Source organism: Acanthochromis polyacanthus, chromosome 14 (assembly GCF_021347895.1).
Source record: "Acanthochromis polyacanthus isolate Apoly-LR-REF ecotype Palm Island chromosome 14, KAUST_Apoly_ChrSc, whole genome shotgun sequence".
NCBI classification, from domain to species: Eukaryota; Metazoa; Chordata; class Actinopteri; family Pomacentridae; genus Acanthochromis; species Acanthochromis polyacanthus.
Window position 1 is genome coordinate 11606609 of NC_067126.1, and position 24609 is coordinate 11631217.

The 24609-nt window shown below is 39.2% G+C and overlaps 1 protein-coding gene across 1 annotated transcript in view; it reads right to left on the reverse strand.

Annotated features, from left to right (window-relative positions):
* Positions 1-24609, reverse strand: part of xpo4 (exportin 4) — a 98585-nt gene that overhangs the window by 46352 nt on the left and 27624 nt on the right. Inside the window, exon 7 of the mRNA XM_051959009.1 lies at positions 16474-16586. Coding sequence (XP_051814969.1) covers positions 16474-16586 — 113 coding nt within the window. The remainder of the gene's footprint in view (positions 1-16473; positions 16587-24609) is intronic.

Consider the following 24609-nt stretch of genomic DNA (forward strand, 5'->3'; position numbering starts at 1 on the left):
TCTTCCTCCTCCTCTTGTGAATTCTTTCTCACTGCCTCCTCCCCTCTCTTCTTCTCTCTGCTCTACAGCTGGTTGGTCGTCAGCCCACACTGCTGGTAAGAGACCTCAGATGCTAACGTAGCCTAGCCGCCACAGTCTTCTCCGCTGCTTGCTGCCCTCTTCCAGAGCGTGAAGTCATCCTCTGGAAGAGCTCGGCGAGAGGACGGGGGGAGGAGGAGGAGGCGAGAGGGGCAACTGGTGAGTGAGCGAGGAAGGAAGAAAAGAGCGAGGGAGGGGTGGGAGAGGCAGCGCAAGGCCAAAGGACTGAACAGCGCGAGCTCTGAAAAAAGCAGCTGCACCAGCGAATGAGCCATGCGATGCCAGTAATGTCAGTCGCCTTGAGTCTGACTATAGTTGGAGATACGCAATGAGTGTGTGTCTGTGTCAGTATGTGGGGAGTGGGATGGATGGAAGGAGGGAGAACAAGATACAACAATACAAAACATTTTGGGCATGCAGGTCAGATGACGGCAGATTGTGCGCACTGATTAATCAATGGATTTGGTATCAGCAAAGCATTAGCTGCTGGTCTTTATGGCATCGTCATAGCTGCTAATTCAATACTTGGACTGGACCTCATACCAATAAAGATTGATAAAGAGGAAACCGATTCTAGCACTGAAATAACTTTTCTTTACTTTGAGGAATCAAAAAATACACTCAGATGCCAGTTTATTAGGTACACCTGCCATTTTAAACTAGTCCAACATTACAGTCCTACAATAGATAAATGTTCAGTTTTTCATGAAACAGCTTGGATTAGGGTTCAGCAATTATTAGTCCGGCCAATTATTGCATTATCAGATTGGATATGCAGCTTTTTTGCAATGATGTGCGTCATAATGTCTTTGTTAATGAATTCATTGATCAAGAATTGGTTAAGAAATATGACTTTTCTAAACAGTTTTTTTTTTTTTGCTCTGATGCAGCCATGTCACAAAAAAATAAAGAAACTAAATAGACACATTGTGATGATGTTTTGTTTGGAAGTATTCAAAATTTTGATACCAATATTATTCTTCTCAATGCAAATATATGCAGACATAGGCTCTAAATATGGGTTATCGTTTTCCTCTACTATTATTAATCGGCATCTAAGGAGGAAAAAGCTAAAAACCACCCCATATCAGTCAGCCTCTAGATTAGAGGTGGTGCTTGAACAATGCAACCATTATAGAATTATAGACTTAGCAGTGTGTATTGCTGGTGAATTGTACAGTGTTAAACTAGCAGGTTTTCTTGCTTTTTTGTCCACATGTACACGATGGGTGATCAAAAAGTTTCAGGACTGTTTTGCTACAGGTGCACAAAATGCTAATGGTCATGCAAATGCAACACGTCAGGCATGGCATCATTAACAGAAAACATGGTGTTCCACATGTTTTTGTGACCACTGGAAGATGTGCACGCAAACATCATATTCAGTCAACAGTTGGAGATCCATCATTCACGTCACAAATCATCACTGGAGATGACAGAAGGGTCTGCAGCTACCATTAAGAGGAGAAACAACAGTTTTTAGAGCAAAAGAACCAGAAGTTTCCAAGATCGGACAAGATGCACCAGGAACGTGCTCAGTGTTTTCTCCAGCATTCATATCTTTCTGCTCCGTAGCTCAACCTTTCAGGGTCAAATTTTCAAGGCAGAGTTCGACTCACGTCCTGAGATGTCTGAGGAAGAATATTTAGCTCAAATAACCTGAGCTGTGGCACAATGTCATACAGAATCTCCAATGCACTGACAAGCCAGTCATAGTTCACTTATTACACAGAATTTTTGGCTACAACACAATCTCCATTCTCATTGCTAGATTTGTCTCCCTGTGACTTCTTTTGTTTCTAAAAAATGAAATTCAAATTGAAAGTACACACTTTGGGGGATTCAGTGACCATTGCAGATAATGTTTTACATAATGCGACTACAAGAGAGCTTCACGAGTGCTCCAGAAGCACTACTTCGACAAATTTAAATCAAGAGCAATTTTGATTTTCATCGGCACCCTTGACACACCCCTTGTATATACAAGAGTAAATTAAATAATAGCAACTTGTATTTATGACGAACCACAGTTCAAATTCACCACATAACCACATCCTTCTGTACTTGACAGTTTATTTTAATATCGTTTCTTATTTCAGTGCTTAATACTTGGTTGGAGTTCCAGTAGCCATGTCCTTATTTTCTGGCTGGCAAAATATGCAGAATCAGTGAGCTCCAAGGTTAAAAGAATCTCTTATTGAATCTTTTATCTCTCCTCACTCCTCACAGTCTTTGTTGGCAATAAGCAACACATCAGACATATAAGAAGGAGGCTTCTAATTTTTTTCAGCCCATATTCGTCAGTTAAACAGCTGGAAATTATATTAGCTATAGCTTTAACTTAACTTTGATTGTGTAAATGAACTCTCTGGAAAGTGGTAACTGTACTCGGCCAAAGATTGTTTGTTAGATTAGCAAACGCCACTCTGGAATACCGCTCTGTAATTGTAAGCAGACAATGTTTCTGCAGTTCAGTGAGACCAACAGAGTGTAGGCTCTTCTCTGGTGAAGCGATCTGACTCACATCACTTGTCATTGCCATTTCCAATTTAAATTTTATGCCTATCAGATAAATAATTTAAGCCTATCAACTTACTGCTTGTCAGATTTGAAAATTGAGTATTTAGCCCGTAAAAAACATGATTCCAGAGAAAATTATTCCTGGTATTTCCAGAATTAATATTTGATCTGTTATGTGCTTGATTCGTTTTGATTTGCATGATGATGAATCAAATGAAAGCTGTAGTGTTGTCTTCTTAGCAATGTCAAGCCGATTATAGGTTTTTAGTTTCATTCAATGAAACTTCAATGTTTACAAATGATGATCTCTATATTTAATTGTATTAAAGAGGAGGCTTGTAATTTAAAAGCCTGATTCAACTCAACAACCTGCGCTATCACTGAAAAATAACATAACTGGGGTGAGATGAAAAGGTAGATAGCTAATAAAGGAGAGAACCAGCAAAGAGAAAATGAAGGAGAACGGCAAGCAGACAATGAGGTAAAAGAACGAGGATGCAGAAGTGAAGCGTGAGGACGGAGAGAGAAAAGGGAGAAAGAGAAAGGCGGCGAGAATGAGCAATGATATTTATAGAAGGAGACAAAGCCTGGTGTCTGTTACCTCGGGGGCTCGGAGGCTCATCTTTCTGTTTTTTCGAATCAACACTGATGCTTCCAACTTATTGTCTTTCGCTCGCCCTTTTCCACCGCCATCGCTCTCTCTCTCTCTCAGATTGGGTTACTGTCTGCCTGCAGGCCCCTGCTGCAGCCTCATCAGTCGCTGCACTCCACACTGATTGTGTTTACTGGGCAAACACGTAATGCTTTAGTGTGCATGCTCATGTACTTCTATCTTTATGAGGACCACGGGGCTGAGGTTTCTATCCCCATGAATGTAGTTTTGTAAATATATATCATAATATCGCACATCTTTTAAACAGTTCAGCGAAAATCAGGATGCAGCGAACACTTTATCACACTGACACAAAAAAGGTACCCACAATATGCTGATAAATCCGTCTAGCAAATTATCTCACAGCACATAATGTTGTGTTCATCAACCACTCCCAAATAATCAAGTGTTAGACCTTGACAGTGAGGAAGTGTTAACTTCTTCACAGGATATTTTGAGGGTTCAGACTTGGCTGTTTGGGTTAAGGACTGAATGGTCATGTTTACATGAGACCTTTAATTCCTCTTTAATTCGGAATTAAAGTTAATTCCGCTTTAAAATTTCCTTGTACACACTTAATTCCGAATTAAAAAGTTAATTCCGAATAAACTTAATTCTAAATAAACTACCTGGTTTATTCCCATGTTAATTCCAAATGAACTAATTCCTGTGTACATTCTATTCATGTATACAGTTAATTTCACTCTAGTTAATTTCAGTCATTCTGCGCATGCTTGGCTCCTCATGTAGCGATGTACACGTTCTGCGACCTTACTGGCGCGATCACATTCAAGTGGCGCAACAGTAGTAGTACGCCATTGTCGAGTTGCTGTTTCAAAACAACAATAAAAAGCAAAACGAAAAGCGTGCTTATTAGCTGTTCCTCCATGTTGTTGGGGAAAAGAAATGCCACGGCAAATGGAGTTCGTTTTCTTCCGATAAAGAGTTACGTCATGTCCATTCCCTGTCCAATCAGAATCCTTTCTAACACCCAAGCGTTACAGCGGAATTAAGGAAGGGAAATAAACTTGTGGTCCATCTAAACCTTAATTCGGAATTAATATTTCCATGTAAACGTGAAGCACAAAACTTTAATTCCGAATGAGTTAATTTCAAATTAATAATTCTGAAATAAAAAACTTCATGTAAACGTAGCCAGTGAGGTTGTTGTTACGGGAGTGTGAGTGTTTTGGCGGAAGGAGATGAGAGGCGGAAGCAAACGCCAGTACACAAGTCGTGAAAGGCAGAAGAAGAATCTGTACTGTTATATATTTAAGCTCGCCTCGATTTTACAATTTGGCAAATTTTCAAATCGTCAGGTTTTAAAAAGGTGAATTAATCAAATTAATTCAATTTATCGCCCAGCCCTAGTCCAATGACACATTTAATCCACTGATACCAGAACAGATGCACAGACTGTGATCAACACATCCTTGCATGGTACATGCTTTATTTGCATTCCTCTTTTATTCACTTCACAGTATGAGGGAGCAGAATTGCCTGGTATCATTCATAAACATGAGACTAATCATGCCAGTTAGTAATGTGAATCATTTATTGTTGACGAGGGACATGCGTGCCAGAAAATGTATTGCTGATTTACTGTAGTACCCGATTTCAACACCAGTTACATGTGTGTTTGCTGACAAACAAGCGCACCTCCCTGTTGCCTAACTGCTAAAAATGGCAGTCATGTCAATGAATTCTGAAACTATAAGCTGAGAAAAGGAAGCTTTCCTGATGGGCTAGCTACACAGTCAAAGTTAAACTAGAATTTTTAAACACTAACATAGGCTAAGGTTGCTAACTTTTTTAAGCCGAGTAGCTGCTTGAATCAACTAGAACAATGGTAACTAGAAAAGCACTCAGAGAGTGCAGACCTCCGCCAAGGAGAGAGAGGAAAACAGGAAACCCATGCAGTAAAGGATCATGAGCTGGAATCAAACCTGTCTCTCTGACACAGTTCTGTTTACGAATCACCTTCTTAACCAGTTGTGCTATCTGGACACCTTGTTCCAATTTGTTGGACGACATACTAACCTATGATGTTTTTGTCCTATTTTGGACCACATACTAAAACATACTAAAAAATAAAAAATTCAAAGTGATCCAGAATCCAGGATCCTTTCCGGATTGCCACCAAAATTAAATCAGTTCTTCCTCTTACCATAGTCTACATCCCCTCAAAATTTCATGTGAATCTGCCCAGGCGTTTTGAGTTATCTTGCTAACAGACAGACAGACACACACATACAAACGTCGGGTGTCACACAACCTCCTTGGCGGAGGTAATTACAGTGAACAGGTTGCTCCATCATGAAGATCAGGTATGAGGACTATTTTCATACCAACTACTGTGAAGAGGTCTATAAAGTTACAGGTTATTTATTGTGGAAGCAGCTCATTTGCTGTGCTTGATGCTGTACATTTTGCCAAGAAAATTGTTGAATAGCAACTTTAAATAAAGGTCATTATTTTTTATATTTTTAATTCAGAATTCAGCTGGGTGTTTACCTTATCTGCATACAAAAAAACATACATTCTATTTCATTCATTTCAATAATCAGCTGATTATTGGCTGTTCACGTGGACAACTATCAGTTAGGAAAACAATTTAAAATCAGCATCTCTAATTGCTGTGTTAACAATTCATGCATGATGATCGAGAACACAATTACAAGGAACAGGAGGTTTACAGTGGAGCAGAAAATAGGCAGTTAGTCTTTCATCAGTTTGTTTTAAGTTGGCCTCACTTTTTAGCTGTCTCTAAATGTTTCAGAAAATTGCTGGTGCAACACCAGCATCTAGTTAATATGCAGCTCAATGCACACATTTGTGAGAGTTAAGATTAGGGAATATGTTTATTTTGGTGCTAACTAATCAACTAGTTTGACATCTAATCAAAAAATTGTTCAAAATTCTCAGCACTATTCGAAATGTCACAAATAGTCAAATAGCTGTCAACAATTAAATGAATCTAACTATTCTGAGACTTGCTTATATGATTTGAGTAATAAAAAGCTGAAATTATCCAATTCCAGCTTCATAAATTTTATTATTTCAGGTTTCTTTTCTCCTCTGTGACAAACTGAATGTTTTTGGGATGTGGACATCTGAGGATGTTATCTGTGGCTTCGGCAAACATGATGAACATTTTTCATTATTTTCTGACATTTCATAGAAAACAAAATCAACAAATTAAGGAAATAATCAAGAGAATGAACTGACAATAAAAATGATTTTTTTGTTAGCTGAAGGAAAAGAAGCTTTGCTAATCAGTAGTCCAAAACACAAATATATTCAATCAACTATAAAATAAAACTCAGAGAAAAAGCAGTCACAAACACAAAACTCTGGACTTAAACAGTTAGTCGTTCATCAGAAGAGTCGTCAAATCATACTGGGTTGAACAACAGCTCAAATGTCAAACAAGGCCCTTGGAAGTATCTATAAGCACAACTACAAACACGTGTGTGTTTGCGTTTAGTGCCTGTTTACGTAAGACTGAAGATCTGCGAGAGCCAATAAGCCATATGTCTGCATCAAAGGTAAAAAGGTTTATATTCAGGGATGAGTGTTTAACTTATGTACAGTGTGTAGCAGTGTGTGCACGTGTGCTTTAACTGTTTCTGTAGTGTGTGAGTCCAGTTGATGCAATGAAATAAACCAGATGCATCTGGCCATACTGTATTTGTGTTTGCATGTGGGTACACACTCAATCACAATTTGATGCCGCTCTCTAATCGTTCAGAGCCAAACTGAAATTAAAAGCCCAGACAAACACAAACAGACAAAAACATGCTGCTGAGGCCAAAATTATAGATGCTTCAGTTTGTGTGTGCTCTTTGTGCACTCTCCTTTTCTTCTTCTTTGCTGTTTTTGGTTGGAGTGGCTGTGATCACGAGGTGTTAAATCGACAAAAGTGGAGTGGGTTTATTTTGGAGCAATCAATGGGGTCTTCTTCCTTTTCAATCTCCAACAGCCCATTTGTCCCCAAACCTCTTCCACTCTCTTGAAAATTGCGGCCACAATTCACTCCCTCCCTCTAAATTGTATTTGTCTGTCCCATCTTGTTTCTTCATCTCCCCTGTAAGATTTTATACCTCCTTCCCTTCCTAGAACCTCATTTCCTCTTGCTTTCTCTTCTGTTTCATCGTTTTCTCATAACTTCTTCCCATCCCTTGTTCCTTCCCTCATCTCTCCATCCATCATTCCTTCCCTGAATCTGAGAGTCATAACCGTCACCAGCCGAAGTGGGAAAAGAGATAAGTGCTTTGCTACAAAAAACCCTGGGAGCCAGAATGACACTTTGGTGGACCGAGTATCTCTTCAGTGACAAAATGGCTGCAACACACTGCATAATTACTGAGCTGATTTCCCACATACGTGCTTATTCTGTCGGTCAGAAGCCTCAGGCCTGAGTTGGTTTGATCAATAATAATCTGCCTACAGCATTATCTCATTAGCTTGTAGATTCATTGTGATTAATGTCCATAAACTTGCAGCGTGACAAAAAAAAACCTTCCACTAATGGGCAAATTTGCATTTTTGTTAGCCTACAAACTAAAGAAAGCTTTACCATAAACATGATTTAAAGGATGACTTTAATCTTAATAGTAGGGCTGCACAAATAATCGAATTTTGATCGCGATCACGATTTTGGCTGCCACAATTAAATTAACCTGATCGTTGGCGATATTCACATTTAAAATGCGGGCTCTGGTGCATATCTTATCAAGTGCCTTGTCAACCAGTAGTCAGCCAACCACCAGGAGGCGAACACAGGGTTAAGGCTTCATTAAGCTGCCTAAATAACAAGCGAGCGCACCCTGTAGTGGCAGCCTCAAATCACTCAGTGGACTGGGCTGATGAGAGCAAGTCATGTCAAGAGAAGAAAGTACAGCAGCATTTGGAGACGAGGAGCATCATGGTGAGGAGCTGGTGCCTCGAAACGGATCAACATCCATCGTCTGGACTTGTTTCGGATTCAGGGCAAGTGACGTTAAACAAGAATAAGTCATATGTAAAGAGTGTAGCAGAGTTGTGTCTGCCCCACACAGTAACACAATTAATCTGTTTAACCATCTGAAAAAACATCACAAACACAAATACGAGGAATGCACTAAGGCTAAAGCTAATGTTGATTTACAAAATCCCCGTTCGTGTCCAGCGGCAACCCAGACAACCATTACAGCGAACCTACATCGGGCAACAACGTATCCAGCTACCTCCCAAAGACGCACAGAGATAACGGACGCAATATCGTTTTATTTGGCCAAAGACGTGTCCAACAAATACAGCGAGCAACGAGGGCTTCAGAAAAATGGTCAGAACACTGGACATTAAATATGTGATTCCCTCGCGCAATTATTTCTTCAAAATGGCGTTATCTACACTGTATGAAAAATGTCGGGGGAAAATAGAGAGGGAAATCACAACTATCGAGTTCTTTGTACTGAAAACGCTTCATATATTGTTTGCTTAAAAGTAGTGCAATAAAAATACAGATATTTCCCCTAACATGATGAACAATGGTGATTAATAATCGTGATTACAATGTTGATTAAAATAATTGTGATTATCATTTTGGCCATAACCGTGCAGCCCTACTTAACAGAATTCAAATCTACTGAAAAAGGCAGAACCATTACTGCTCTGTGGTTGTAAAATATCCACCGTTCAATAAACAGCCTTAATTTTTTCCACTTTGTTAAAGTGTTTAATAGAAACTTGGAGTTGCATAACTGACTTAAATAAAAAGCTTACTTTTTTGTTTATTTATATTATGTAGGGATTTCCAGTTCTCCACTTTAATGTGTAAACTTTTGTTTAAATTTTGTACCGAGTTGCATTACACAATTTCATACAGTTTGTCAAAATCAAGTTACCTTAATTTAAGTGCTCATTTTGCATTTTCTAGGAAAAAAATCACTTGTCAAGATTAATCTATGAATTGTCATAATGGTCGACAGAGAAATAGTTGTGAGTGATAGGCCTAGTTCAGACCAAAACAGAAGTTTTAGGGCTTGTCAGAAGTAGTTACAATGGAGAAACTACTTTACTCTCCAAGGAAACAGCCCTTAAAGAGGTTTTACTGGGTGCTTCTTGTAGCTGGAACGTGCACAAGGATTAGAGCCGCCCTAAAGCAGCCCGCAGTGGAAAATGGCCCATTGTTCTCGCCTCTGTAATTGCTGATATAAGGGAACATCCCTGATTTGTATTCGGACGGGAAAGTCACTCCCGTCGCCATCTATTCTCCTTCTGTCTAGTAAAGGATTTCCCTCATTGCAGGCAGGTCACAGTTTAGCCAGGAAGTCAGTCTGTAAAGTCTAATGGATGTTTATAACAGACAGCAGGGATATTAATTTTACAGGTTTACATAAAACCCATGTAATCTTCTGACAACTTGCGCTCGGCTTCCTTTTAATGATGCCACTGCTTTTCTAGACTTTAGTTTTTAATTTATTACTGATAATGAGCAAAGGTGGGACAAAGAAGTAATAAACGTGAATTAAACCTCTGAACTCCAAAACGCATATGCATGTTTGAAAGGGACACGATACTCAAAAATAAATTGAGAATTATATCATTTATGAGAGCCAGTAACTGTAAAAGAGAACGAATTGTCAGGTTTTCCACTCTCGGACAGTCCTTGAACTAATCCTGTGATTTTCGGGTTGTTTTTCAGTTGAACTGCAGGCAGTGTTTAGCAGATAGGAGAAAAGTCTGAAAATAAAATATAAGTAGTGAAATGTCTACAGTATGCGGAGTCACATGTTTTTCCAGTGCTGATAGCACCTGTACAGAAAATCATTGGAAAAACTCATCTTTTTGTTCGTTGGCTTTCATGATTTATGGTAGGGATAGACAGATTAGCAGCCTGGATGAATACTGTGGACAATATTTGGCATTTTTCTGATTATCGGTATCTGCATCTTTGTTGACCGACTATTGACAGATTAAATGCTCTACTTCAGGTCTAACGCTGCCGTCGCCTCTCTCTGTCTGTCGTCACTATAAGGTCTGAGAAATGTCTCGCAAGTAGTGACTGCAAAAACTAAACAAGGAACACAAACCAGGAAAATAGTTCATCTCACAGAGGCTAATGCTATGCTAATGGCTAGCCACTAAATTGGAAGACAGCTACAGATTAACCCGAAACAGTCTGGAAAACAATAATTAATTAAACTTTAACATCTAGACCTCAGTGGACAATAAAAATGATAGAACAGTGAAATATTAAGAGAACAGCAGAAGTAACTGCAGGAGACACACTGATCAATCTCAGTCGATCCCATATAAACAGAAGAGATAAATAGCTGCTATTTCTACTTTACACATTCAGTTATAGCGATCTGTATTAATAACATGTCAGTCAGTCTGTAATTAATGGAATTATAACTGTGTCATAGTGCATAAAAGACATTTTTGACTTCTCTGTAGCCAAGTTTTGCTGTTTCCATAGAGGTGTCGGAATTTGCATTGTAGTGAAAAATGTGCTCACAGTGATTAAAAATTTGACGGGATCAAATAAGAAAATCAGAACCGCTCAGGGATTCAGAGAGTTGGAGTAAAGTAAGGCAAGGATATACGCGACATCTCTGATCACGCACCAAACCTCATGTCTGCACTGCAGAAACAGCCTCCCGTTTGCTCATGATCACTGGAGCCATTTAATGGGAGGCTGACAGACACCACAGAAAGACGGAGGCTCCCTAGAGCCGCTCAACAGGGTGACGTTTGTGTATTATGGTTGGGTTGCTGTGGTTGTTAACAGGGGCCCCTAATCCTGGGGCCGGGCTCTAATCCTGCCACTGGTCTGCTGTGGACTGTGACCCTGATGGCGCGTGTCGACGAACAAACCCCCTCCACACAAACACACACAGCTGAGGAGGCACAGCAGCTGAGACAGCAAAGGACCCCATTAAAGTGAATAAACACACACTTCTTACATAGATCCATGCACAGGGGACACACAAAACATCCAACATACAAGTCAAAGTGGCACAGCCCCGCGTAGACAGATATGACAATACACACAAAGTAAAAAGGATGATGCTGCAACACAAACACACACACGCACACAAACACACACATATTGGCAGCTGATGGTGCCACAGCAGCCTTACAATAACAAACAGTTGAGCTACTAGAAATACCACAGCGAGAGATGATACCAGAGGCCTGAAAACTGAGACCAGCACAAAACACATCCTGCAGATTCCAGCAGCAAAGAGAACCAACCAAAAAATGACAAACATTTTATTCAAGCCCCGACTGCTGCGACGGCCCAATCAAACCCTTGATTGGGCCTTCGCTGTAATTTGTACAACAAATCTCTGATTATATTCCCTGCTCAGACCCAATTAGAGCTATCTGTAATTGCTTTGTGAACATAGTTGTGACAATCAGAGCGACAACTTTCAGCTACAAGACTTAAATTTAGATCGTCGGAGACTGGTGATTATCAAGCACCGCAATTAAGCAGATTGTACAACAAAAAACAAAATTACTATTTTACCACTTAACAGTACAAACAGCGATGTCAGTTTCCAGACACATTACAGTATTACAAAACTGAAAACTGCACAGAGAAACAGTCAAACCTGGGGCTGAATATGTTTGTTTTTACTGCAATTTGGTTATTATAACTGTTAAACAGATGAAAACACATAAAGCAAATAACAACCACAATGTCAAACAAATGTATCCAATGAAAACCAGAAAGGAAAGATTCTTCCACAAGGAAACAGAACCAGCTGGGTTTTTTCCAGACAAACAGCAGAAACTAAGGAAACACAAATGTGCTTCCCAGCAAAATACAACCATACCACCTCAAAAAATGCATATCTGGTTCAAAATTTCAATGTTATTGAATAGCATCAAAATAAAAAAAAGTCAGTATTATTTTAGCTCAAAAGAAAAGTTCTCACCAAAGCTGGACCTCATATAATCCACACAAAAGTTACATTATGAGATGTCAGGGTTCTCGCCAGCGCATTTCAACGTAACAGGCCGTTGCGCTGTCGTACCGGGCCATTACGCTGTCAGTTTAAAAGATTACGCGGTGATTAGGGCTATGGCAAGCCATTTTAACATTTAATGCCCAGACTGGATATTTGCTACAGATATCTGTAATTCAGTTCTTCCTAGTCGAAAAGAATGTTAGAGATATCAACAACTCTATTTCTCCTATCCGTAATTATCATTTCAGATATCCACAAATACATTCTGCCTAGGAGAAATGACGTCACTTTTGCCATTCATGTGTATGGGTTACTTCATTGCGCCTAACCATAATTCAGTTGCAGATATCCACAACATGAGTTAAGGATATCTGCAACTGAATTACGGATACCCGTAATTCAGTTGCAGACATCTACAACTGAATTACGGATAGTCAAAATTCCAGTTCGAGATATCTCCAACCTCTCCTCAATTACAGATATCTACATGTTCCTTTGTGGATATCCATAACTCAGTTTTGGCTAGGCAGAATTCGTTGTACATATCTTAAAGTAACGCCTCATCAAAATGATGTTGTAGATATCTCAAATGGGAATTACGGATAGGCAAAACTTGATTGTAGATATCTAAAATTACATTACAGATATCTTTAATGAATTTTGATAGAGATATCTAAAACTGGAGATATCTGGAATTACAATTCTGCCTAGGCGAAATGTAATTAAAGATATCTTGAATCACAGTTTTGACTAGACGAAATGGCGTTGCAGATATCTGTAATGCCGTGCTATTAGTCCTCCCACTTTCAGGCGGAAAGCGGTGAAATGCGTGATTTTGACGCCTTTTTTGCCGACTTTTTTTGTCTGTCGCGGCCATGGCCTCCCGGCTGGACAACGTTTCCCTTTTTGACAGACTTTTCAGTACAACTACCTGTGCTCGACAGGAACTGGCAGCAAGAGACACGGATAATATTGTGGATGTAACGAGACGGCTATTTCGCCGTCAACCCCAACTCCTTCGGCGTAAGTGTTGCTAGCATAGGCTACATACCACCGAACTAGCAAAATAGCAAAAGCGCGGCTAAATTCATTTCATTTTTCTGGCTATAGTTGATTCAATAAATAGCAATCAAAGTTCATGATCTCTGCTCTCTCCCTCAGGTCTCTGCGGTTGCCTAGGTGCTGCGTCTAGCATCTTAAAGGGACAGTAACATGCGTTCTATGAGTTGCTGGTTTACTGTGTGGGTTACATTCACATCTATATAAATGTCTTTTAATTGTGTACAAACTGTCCTTTGCACCACTGTATGGTGCACGCTGTCACTATGCACATCTTCAATGTATATGAAAAGTAAGTTTTTTTTATTTCTATTTTGCTTTATATTGTACTCTATATCTTCATGTAGTTTAAAACTTGCATGCCTTTTTACCATCACTCTTTACAGTGAACTAATTACGGTATGTCTATTTTTGCTCTTATTTTAAATCTCAAAGATTTCACTACAAGCAACAGCCTGGACTGTTGAAAAAAGCAGGTTGAGTCCACAGATTCATGATGTTGGCACCAAATTCTGAGCCTTTAATCTGCAGAAATATACTCAACAAGATGCTTCGTTCCCAGAACTTCGACTCGCTGGATGTTTTTCTTTTTCTGAATAAACTGTTTCTGTGACAATCAGCTTTTTTAAAAACACTCCAACAACAATCAAAGTCGCTGGGATGACATTTTAATCCCTTATTGACATGCATGATGTGAACATTAACCGAAGCATCTGATGAACTGAACTGCAGCCACTTGACTTGACTTCCTAATGAAGCACTCAGTGAGTAAACTGAGAGTAAAGTTTTCATTCTGTTCCATGAGAATCAGAACAGAAACAAAAAAGCACAAAACACTGATTCACTGAGCTGAACAGCCTCTTTTAGCACACTGAATTGGTTTGATTAAGGATGATTAGTGCCAACAATGCCCAGTGTTGTTTGACTGGTGGTGTGTCAGGGCACAAAGGGCAACACGAGTAGATCTGTATTTTGCTATGTGGATGCGGTTTGTAAAATGAGAATACAAGCAAAGCAATATGCTGCAGAAGACAAATACAAGCTTTTGGATGAATGAAAATGAAGAAAAAGTGAAGTTTTTAAACGTGATCCACAACAGTAGAAGACAGGAACAGGCTAAAAAGTGGGAGCACTATGTGGCAGTAGGCAGCTGAAAGGGCGAGCTGTGGAGCAGTATTTGGCATCGGGCAGCCAGCGGGTTTGGACGGACGCTGAACGGAAGAAGAGCTGACCGGTTTGTTCCACTTGTCTCTTCCACACTGGTGTGCTTTAGCCAACGTGGGCCGCCTCTTTAAACACACAAGTCACTGCACAAAAATACACATTTACTTCACTGGGCGGTCCTCTGGACAGTAACACAATAACATGACCCCACTGCAAAGCTCCCATAAATCTACCCGATGGTGCATCAGAGAAACTCATGAAAACTGGTGCAAATTTAAGATGTGCCAAAAACTAGGGGTCAAATCGGAGTTCTCTGCCCAATGTGAAAAAGCAAGCTGTCTCAGTTTGTTTGCAATAAATAAACCACCACGTAGAAGTCAGAAAATAAAACTCAAGATAAAGAAAGGTGAAAGGAAGACACAAGAAAACTAGGATGGAAGTGTGTCAGACGAAAATGGCTTAAATTGGGAAAAAAACAGATGTTGACACAAAGAAAACAGAAGCATATTATTAGGAAGCAAGACATCTGCACGTTGCATCAAACGAAATCAATATTACTTTTTGTAATGTAGTTTAAAAATGAAATGAAAATAACAATTAAACCACCATGCAGACATCAGGAAAGCAATACAAAAAGAAGAGAGGTAAAAAAAAGACAAGACAAGAAAATTAGATAGAAAAGTGTGAGACAAAAATGGCTAAATTTGGAAGATTAATGACAGAAAGATGAAGATGCAAAGAAAACAGAAGCACATTATCAGAAGACAAGGCATCCACAAGTTGCATCAGGCTAATTAATATACATTTTTGAGATGCTGCTTGAAATAAATAAATACAATAGCATGAAAAACACTCAGAAAGCGCAGTACTCCGCCAGGGCTGCTCAGTCGTTTCCAGCAGCTGAATCTTAAAAAAACATTTGTGGCAAAAATCATGGCAACATAAAATGTGGCCATTTAATATATATATGTGAACACAGGTGTGTGTTAAGCATGTGTATGTTACATACAGATACCAAATCGTGTGACCAAATATGTAGCGGGCGGCGAGAAGTGATGGGATTCAGAAACATCTCCACAATTTAATCAATTGTTCCTTCTGTCACTTCTGATCGATAAGTCCTGATAAGTCTGCAGCGGTCGATTTGTAGTAGGATCACAATCATGTGATCACAGCAGGCAGCTGACACAGCATTCACTTGTTGCCATAGTTACAGGGATGTCGTGCCGCTGTCTCACAGTGGCACAGAAATTTTTAACAAATCCATGGATCCAGACTATAAGCCATATCACTGCCAAAATCTAATCTCTTGGTCATTTCTGACCTGCCCTGAAAATTTCATCCAAGTCCATTTTTGAGTAATGTTGCGAACAGACAAACGGACAAATGTACGCTGATCGTCACATAACCTGCTGTGCCTGCGTTCCTTGGTGGAGCAATTAAACTAGCACTTTTTTTTTTTTTTTAAACTCAAAGGTGAAAGGATACAAAAGACTAGGATGGAATTGTGTGAGACAAAAATGGCATAAATTGGGAGAAAAACAAAGATGTGGAGGCAAAGAAAACAGAAGCACATTATCAGAGGGCAAGACATCTACAAGCTTCATCAAATGAATTTAACATTAGCTTTTGCAAGGCTGCTTACAATTCAATAAATGTAATAATTAAATTAGCATGTAGGAGGTCAGGAAAAAACTCAAAGGTGAAAGGACACAAGAAGACTAGGATGGAAATGTGAGACAAAAATGGCTTAAAACCAGGATATACAGATGCAGAATAGCAAGAAAAAAGGTTTCTGCTAGGCTCGTTAAGCTAACGTAATATGACTTTGTGTGAACGCTGTTTAAAATGAAATGTAACACTCATTTGTAGGTGGAATGCAAGGGAAGATGCAAGCTGTTGTGACAATTTCATACTAGGAAAAAGTGTACAACAGATGCTGGCAACTGCAAAACCAAAGACTTCAAGGTGCAAATTAAGTAACACCACATTTAAAATAACATTTTCGAAAATAATTGAAGGATGGCTACTTACGGTGAAGAAGAGGTCCATGATGCGGGTGTCCAGCAGAGCTTCCCTCCAGGTCTCCGTAGGCTTCAGCGTGACGTTCTGCGTGGCCTCGAACATGGCGATGTAGTGGCGCCCCAGTGATTCGCCGCCGGTTAAGGCCAACAAGAGCATGAAGAGGAGGCGAAGGAGGAGGAGAAAACACCAGCTCCTGTCACTAAGCTCCCTCTCAATGGGGATATTTTGGTATGTGTGAGTCTTTGGGTTTGTGGTTGCAGAATCTCACTATTTAATTTCCTCTTCCTCTCATTAACCTTGTCAATCTTTACTAAAGGTTTTGTTTTTCTCACCCTCCCCTCCTTCGTTTCTTGTTCCCTCGTCAGCTTCTTCCCTTGCTTTTACCCACACAGCAGATCTTGCCTTCTCTCCTCACCCTCTTGTCCACTACTTTTTCCCTCCCTTCCTCCTGTTTTCTCTGACTTTTTTCCAGCCTTCTACCCTCTGACTCTCCTGACACCTTCTTCCCTACTTGTCCTCTCGTTCACCCCTTTTCTTCCTTCCAGCACTCCCCTCCTTCTGCTCTCAGTTTTCTCTCCTCTGCTTCCTCAAGACGCTCTCTCGGTGCAGCCAATCGAGACTCTGCATAGCTTCGCCTCTCTGTCCACTCCTGCACAAGACGTCCTCGAGACTCCTCGCTGCTCTGGAACACTCCCTCCAACTCCTCAGCCAATCGCTTCGTCCCTCTTTGCCCCAATAACACACACTTACTTAAAACTTGTGTCACACTCTTTCCTGTTTTGTCAGTCTCTTTTCTGAAATGCCATTCCTTCCTTCTCCTTGCACACACTTTGTCCTCATCTCAACCCACAGCACAATCGCACTCTGTTCCAACATTAAAAACCTTTTCATCTTAATGTCCCTTCGCTCTCTTCTCCCAAACAAGCCTTTCTTTCTCCGTTCACCCCCCCACAACACACAGTCTCCTTATTTAAAACTTTCTCTACACCCACAAGCTTTTCACAAAAACCCACAACACACACACTCTCTCTCTCTCTACACAACCGCAACACTTCCTGACCTCATTGAAAACTTCTATAAACACACCCACGATGAGCTGAGCTCATCAAGACTCTCCTTTCCACTCTCACAAATGAGGCTTTTCTCACTCCCAGACACACTTTTACTCCACACAAATCAAGCTGTCTTGCTTCTCTTCATCCCCCCCCAAAAAAATCTTTCTTCTCATTGTCTTACCAATGACATCATCAGCAGATTTTCCTATTCATTATAAATAAATTCACTCCACAGATCAATGCAAGAAAACACCTTTCTTATGACTGTGATTTTCAGAAATACAATTTTCACTCGAGAACAACTCATGAAAACCTTTCACAGCCTCTCTTCAGTGCTTCCATCTCAACAAAACAAACCTTTAGGACACATTAAAAACCAGAGGCACTGTTTACATATCGAATCAAGGCTGCAACTAACGATTATTTATTATCGACCAACCTTCTGATTTCTCAACTAATTTTACATTCAGAAGAAAAGATGTCATAATAAATTTCAACAATTCTTAACCCAAATATGTGCAGTTTAAAAGATAAATCAGAAAATCCTCACAATTAAGGACAGTTTTGGGAGTTTTTGTTGGAGCAAATGACTAATTATCACAGTTACAGCTAGTTAGAGCAGAATTATATTGACTATAAGCATTAACATCGGGAAAATGTACTCAGACGCATCGGGCAACAACATAATATTAATTATAAAGGGTTCTTGGACACACAGCATATGTTTTTTTACTTCTTTCACAAGTCATGGAGTATGTTGATATACATGTACGTAAGGTAGGAAAACAAAATAAATGCTGAAAATCATTTCTAATTAATTTAATGTTATCTTCATTGAAAAAAACTACTTTTCTTTCAAAAATAAGTACATTTCTAAGTGACTCTAAACTTTTGAATGGTAGCGTATGTCGCAGAAAAATTAAATGTCGGGTTTTCTTTCTGATATCATGCAGCACTACTGTCAGTTTTCTACTTTTTAACAAGGACCAATCAACTGATTCAGCTCTAATTCAAACCCAGAAACATCGTAACACATGGAAATATTCTAGTTATAATTTGCATACCCGTTTCTAAAGTGGACATATTATTATTATTAGCAGTAGTAGTAGTAGTAGTAGTATTTGTGGACAGCTATTCAGGCCTCAACAACATGCAGTGGAAGTTTGGGTTCTATGACCACCGATGAATTAGTGCATGATTGGGGTCAAAAACAATATTGCAAAAGTTACTTTATTGTCTACTTCGCATGAGATTAAACTGAGGATAAACAGCAGACAATTAGTATTTAGTATCTATCTGTATTCTAACATTGCTACCAAAAATAACTAACTGTTCCTACTTTGTGTCTTTATGTCTCCGTATTTCCACCCTACACTTGTGTATCTTTGTGTTTAACAAGATAAATACGCTTTTTCGTCCTTAGACATACTCTCCTACTTGTTTTTTTCCACACAAAACACGTAAAAATACACACAAACTTGTATCCCGACCCTGTGGCTCGGTGACAGCAGAAGGCGGAAACTTTGAGAGGAATGTTCGATCAAAGCCAAACAGCGGCAGAGGCCGGCAAGGTCACGCATTCCTCCAACACCAGCCCACAGTCACTCCCCCTGCACACACCCCACCACAACACACCACACCACACTTTTCGGCACAAGAGTTGGCACCTGTTTAAGGGTCTGCGCATGTGTGTGTGTGTGTGTGTGTGTGTGTGTGTGTGTGTGTGTGTGTGTGTGTGTGTGTGTGTGTGTGTGTGTGTTTGTGTGTGTGTGTCCAACGCTTGACTTTCAGGCCTCGTTAAAAATAGTCGTGGTGAGGCTGAAGACCTCTGACTGAACCTTTCTAAAGACAGAGGGAATAAGTAAAGAGACTGGGTAAGTAAGGAGCACCGCGATGACTCACTTACAGTGTGTTTTTGAAATTTCAGGTCTTAATTATTATACAATTTCTTTCTATCATGTTTTTTCCAGTAAAAGCCTCCCTCTTGAACTTGATTTTAAGCACTACTTGTGTCCGACTTCAGTGTCTGTTTTGATGCTTTTAAAAAACTAACTGCTTTTTATCCTTCCTTTGACCATCCGAATCAAATCCCTGTACACTAATCATGAATAAAAAGACGCAAAAAGACAAACAAGCAATAACATGCTAATATGTGGACCAGGCATAAAAGGGACAACATCGAAGTCTCCAGGGGAGGGACCACCTCAGTGATCGAGGCTGTACAAACCCTCCTAAAGATCAGATGACTGAGACAAAACTCACCAGAGACCTCAGGAATGATAACTACACGGCTACTTCAGCTATTTCACACAGATGGACAGAGATGTAAGACGGTCTGACAGAAGAAACGCTGCCTGCATGTTTGATCAGTAGAAGTTCCAGACTATTTTAAAAGAAGCGCTTTGACTGATCAGAATACTGTAAAATTTTATCATCTGGAGGTTGTATTTGTACCACAAGTACACAAAGCAGGGGTAAAACATTGATTCCGCAAAATATTCTATCACAGGGTTTTTGTTTTTCTCATCACCTTCTGCCTCTTTATAGGGCAATTATAAATGAAAGTCTGAACTTTGAAGACAAATTCAGGGTATAATATACAGAATACACTATTGATGCAACTGTGACTAATGTTAAAATTTTAATTAAAAACATGCTGTCACTCTAAATGGACTCTCTACCAGATTCTCTATTAATGACTGTCTGTGGTGCTGCTGATCAAATAAATTACATTAAAGTGACGAAAGCCAATCAGAGAGATAATTAATAAAACTAACGCATTAAAACTCAACAGGGAATAACTCACACTGAATCCACAATGCAGTGAGCAAATATAAAAACCCTGCTTTTTGCCTTTTAGGGGTTATTTGTCTGTATCATCTTATAAAGTATCACAAAATTACTGTATTGCAATAATTCCACTGGCACACAAGCACCGTATTATGATTCCCAAAACGCATCAAAAATATTTATTATGTTCACGACTTCTAAACACCAATAAATAACAAAAAGTAAAATATTAGGACGAGGAAACAACCTGTTAAGGAAGAACAAAGTGCAGAATGTTTACTATCAAGCCATATTCACACAGAGCAAGTGTTACCTGATGATCTCTAGAAATCTGTAAGAACTGAGAGGTTCACCAGCAGAATCTACACGTCCATTATTTTTGAAGTAGAAATTGTATGGCAATTTACCAAGCATATTCTGGGGGACACAAACATAAGTGCTGATCTCTGCAACTTTTTTGCAAGGTTTGTTCTGCCTCTTTCTCGCTCTAGAATGCTGGAGGCTGCATTGGAAAATATAAGTTAAGATTTGGGGCATTTTGGGTGCAAATTCTGGAAGCTAACATCACTACGCAGCACGGAGACACAACCACAGAAAGCTCAAACCCATTAGAAATCTCAAAGAATGATTAGAAGGAGGACATGAAGTAGGAATATTTTGTCACCTTTCAAAAGGCTCATCGTGTTGAAGCCCATTAATATCATATCTGTGGATAATTTCAGTAAATTTGAGGGACACAGACTCTGAAGTGAACACGCTAAACAAAAAACAGACATGGGGAAGATATTTCTAAATCCTACATATAAAATAAATACTAGTCCTGTGCAAATATGGTTTAAGATAAGATGCCTTTTTTCATTAAAGCCGCAGCAGCAGTTTTTCTGATAAACTGCTCTTTGGGATTCATAATTTCCATTTTGGCTCAATCTGAATTAGTGTCAGGATGGTTTCTGTATGACTAAAACTAATGGTTAAATTCATTACTGATTCCAAGAACAGAAATTGTGTATTTTATCAACAGGGCAAAGCTAGATGACTAAAACCAGAAATATTCACAGTTTGGGAAGTAGAACCAAATAACTAACAGCTGCATTAGACATGTAGGTATTAAGATCTATGCTGAGGGAACTTCTGCACCAGTTAATACTTTCATGTAGCTCTTGTGTACTTTATTTGGTTTTAAATAAAGATATACGACACGCAACATCTATAAAGTGGCAAAGAAATCACAGCTGTGTTTTCTAAGTTCCCACTGAACCATCATAAAACATTTATGTGCTGTCCTGAAAACAACTTACATGACGTAAAATCAAACTGCTCCTCCTGATTAAGTGTTCACTCGGCGCAAGTTCAGGCTCTTGAATTCAGCGGAAAATCTACTTGCTGAGTTGACAAGTGAATTTACAACCTCGACCGCGCTCACCAATGAAAGAAAGATGGACGGTGTGTGAGTGTAGTGTACATGCCTGCAGGATGAGTAATGTACATGGAGTGACTAGGACATGTGGCTGTGGTTTGGTGGGTTTTTAAAAGACATCACCTGCTACTATCTCAACCGTTCCAGCAGGCTCAAGAATAACTAATGTGACACGTCAGTTTTCCACTGCAAAGATAAGGCGTACTGACAGACAAACACACACAACAAGCACACACAAACACATTCAGCCCACTCAGAACACAGTCAGTGAGTGTAAACTGCCGACCGCAAGAGTTTAAATCAAACTTGACTAAAGAGATTCACACACTCATTAGTTCTCACATGCAGTTGCCAAATTTGCAGACACATAAACATACACTGTAATACCTTAATTAACACCAGACAACAGGGAAACACTTGCATGCAGATTTGTCTGATTCGATAGCCACTTTGGCACAGAAACAAGGAGCATTTCAAGTTTAATTTCCTGCACTGTTTCTGCTTATTGTGATCAAAACAAGCTTGACATTAGGGCTGGGCGATATGGCCAAAAAATAAAGTCTCGATTTTTTTTAGTCATCTTGGATGATTACGATTTTAATCGATTTTTGTTGTTTCTTTGCGGTCTGTTTGCTATGGCTAGTGCTAGCCATAGGGTTGCCACCCGTTCCTTAAAATACGGAATCGTCCTTTATTTGACTATTAATTGTAGCGTCCCGTATTGATCCTATGCCACACTCCCGTAGCTGCGAGCACTTTTCTCATTCTTTAGGATGCTTTTGCCGGAGGTGCTGAAAGAGGTTAGTTGTGCTGCTACTCTTCGTTTTCACAGTACTTTTGCAAACCTTGCACGACTGTAGTTTGCTCTGTGTCAGTCTTGTCAAGCCGAACCACTTCCATATAATCAATGTAACATGAGGCCCTTTTCTCACGACCAACTCTTCGTCTGCTGTTGTGTCCGTCATGACAGGGGTGTGAGTGTTTTGGTGGAAGGAGATGAGAGGCGGAAGCAAACGCCAGTGCAAAAGTTGTGAAAGGCAGAAGAAGAATCTGTATTGTTATATATTTAAGCTCGCCTCGATTTTACGATTTCGCAAATTTTCAAATCGTCAGGTTTTAAAAATGCGAATTAATCAAATTAATTCGATTTATCGCCTAGCCTTACTTGACATCTTCACTGACTAACGCCAGTCCAGTATTTATGGATTTGCATGTGAACCTAAGTCCAGGTACAGTGCATCAACGCACAGCTCTCCACTTCAAAGCACGACGGTACATAGCTGCAAAAAAAGCTGTCACTCTTTCCTTCATGGGCTGCAACTCAGCCGCTGTGTATAAACTACCGCTACAAAACAGCAAATGCAGGCTGAACATTTTCTAAGATGGTGAATTATGTGGAAACAAAACCAAACAACAAAATACTTTCACACTCAGAATACCCAGAATCTCTGAATATTTGTGGGTTTGGCATTTCGTTACAGCATGTTACACAAAGTGAACAAGCTATAAATTAAATCCAACAGAACTCTCCAGAATACTTCAGTGCCTCCACAGATCTGTGTTATAAACAAAATCAGGCATTTATAGCCACTTGGGCGGTTCTGAAGGGTTACTATAGCACAATATCGTACCAATGTTTGGTAATTACCATAGACTAAAAGGAATATTATTAGTTTTTCATGTAATTGGTCATAAATTATAGCACTGCGCTTCTTTTTTTTTAAACAGATAATGTCTTTGTCTCCGAGGATCAATAAAATGATTACACAGGAATAAATGCCTGCAGTAAATTTTGTACAAATCCAAGTAATGTTGACATTTTTTACTAAATGAATTCTTCCGTTGCTACGAAAATTGGTGCAGACTTTGTTTTCCTTTCATCTATACAGTAGTTGCTGAGGAATTTTAGTAAAAACAGCAACTTTGTGGCGTTAGTAGGGATCATTCCATCTTATATCAGCAATTTTTTAGAACAATTTCTCCTCAGCTATCTCTGATTAGCCAGATTTTTTTTTTAACAAAATGAAACAAGGACATTTACAAAGATGCTGGTGAAATTCTATCTTGATGTATGAAATTCTTTCTGAGATAGATTTTTTTTTTAAATTACTCGATGACCCACTTTCAGCACATTTTTTCACACAATGAAACCTGAGGCTATCTTTGGATTACAACTACTAAAGACAAAGTTTATGTCAACAAAGTGGGGTCAGAAATGTAATTATGTGTAAATATTGGAGAACCATTTGGAAATTAGATTTTTGTGATCAAGTGTTTGCATAATATAAAGTATTCTATATGTTTTTTTTTTGTATTATTAGGACATGCAGCTACATATGGTTAAGAAAATATCACCAGTTGACTTCTGCAATATCAGTATTTTTATTAATGTTTGCTTGAAGGTGAGACTTTCACGGACTTCATTTTTAAAAAAAAAACAAAACACATTTTACCACACCCATACTCAAGAGACTATTTGATCTACGTGTCCAATATCGTAGATTCTGAATCAATGGCATGATGAGAAATCACAGTGAAAACTGTAGACTTTTATCTTTAATCGATATTGTGACTCAAACACAGCATCGACTGTCAATGTGCAAAAAAAATGTGCTGAAAGTGGGTTAGCAGGAAAGCAATAACGACAACAACAAAGTACTTGTGTGAATCTAAAATTTCACATTTACAATTTAAAACATCCATTATTTATGATAAGAAAGTTCCCAGAAAACTGAAAACAGAGAGAGAGAGACAGAGAGAGAGAGAGGGGGAGAGCGAGAGAGACAGAGAATGAGAGAGAGAGCAGCCTCAGTTGTTTGATGGAAATTGAATTTCTTCATGGTAATTCATGAAATCTGGAACAAAGTGTTAGACTGAACAACT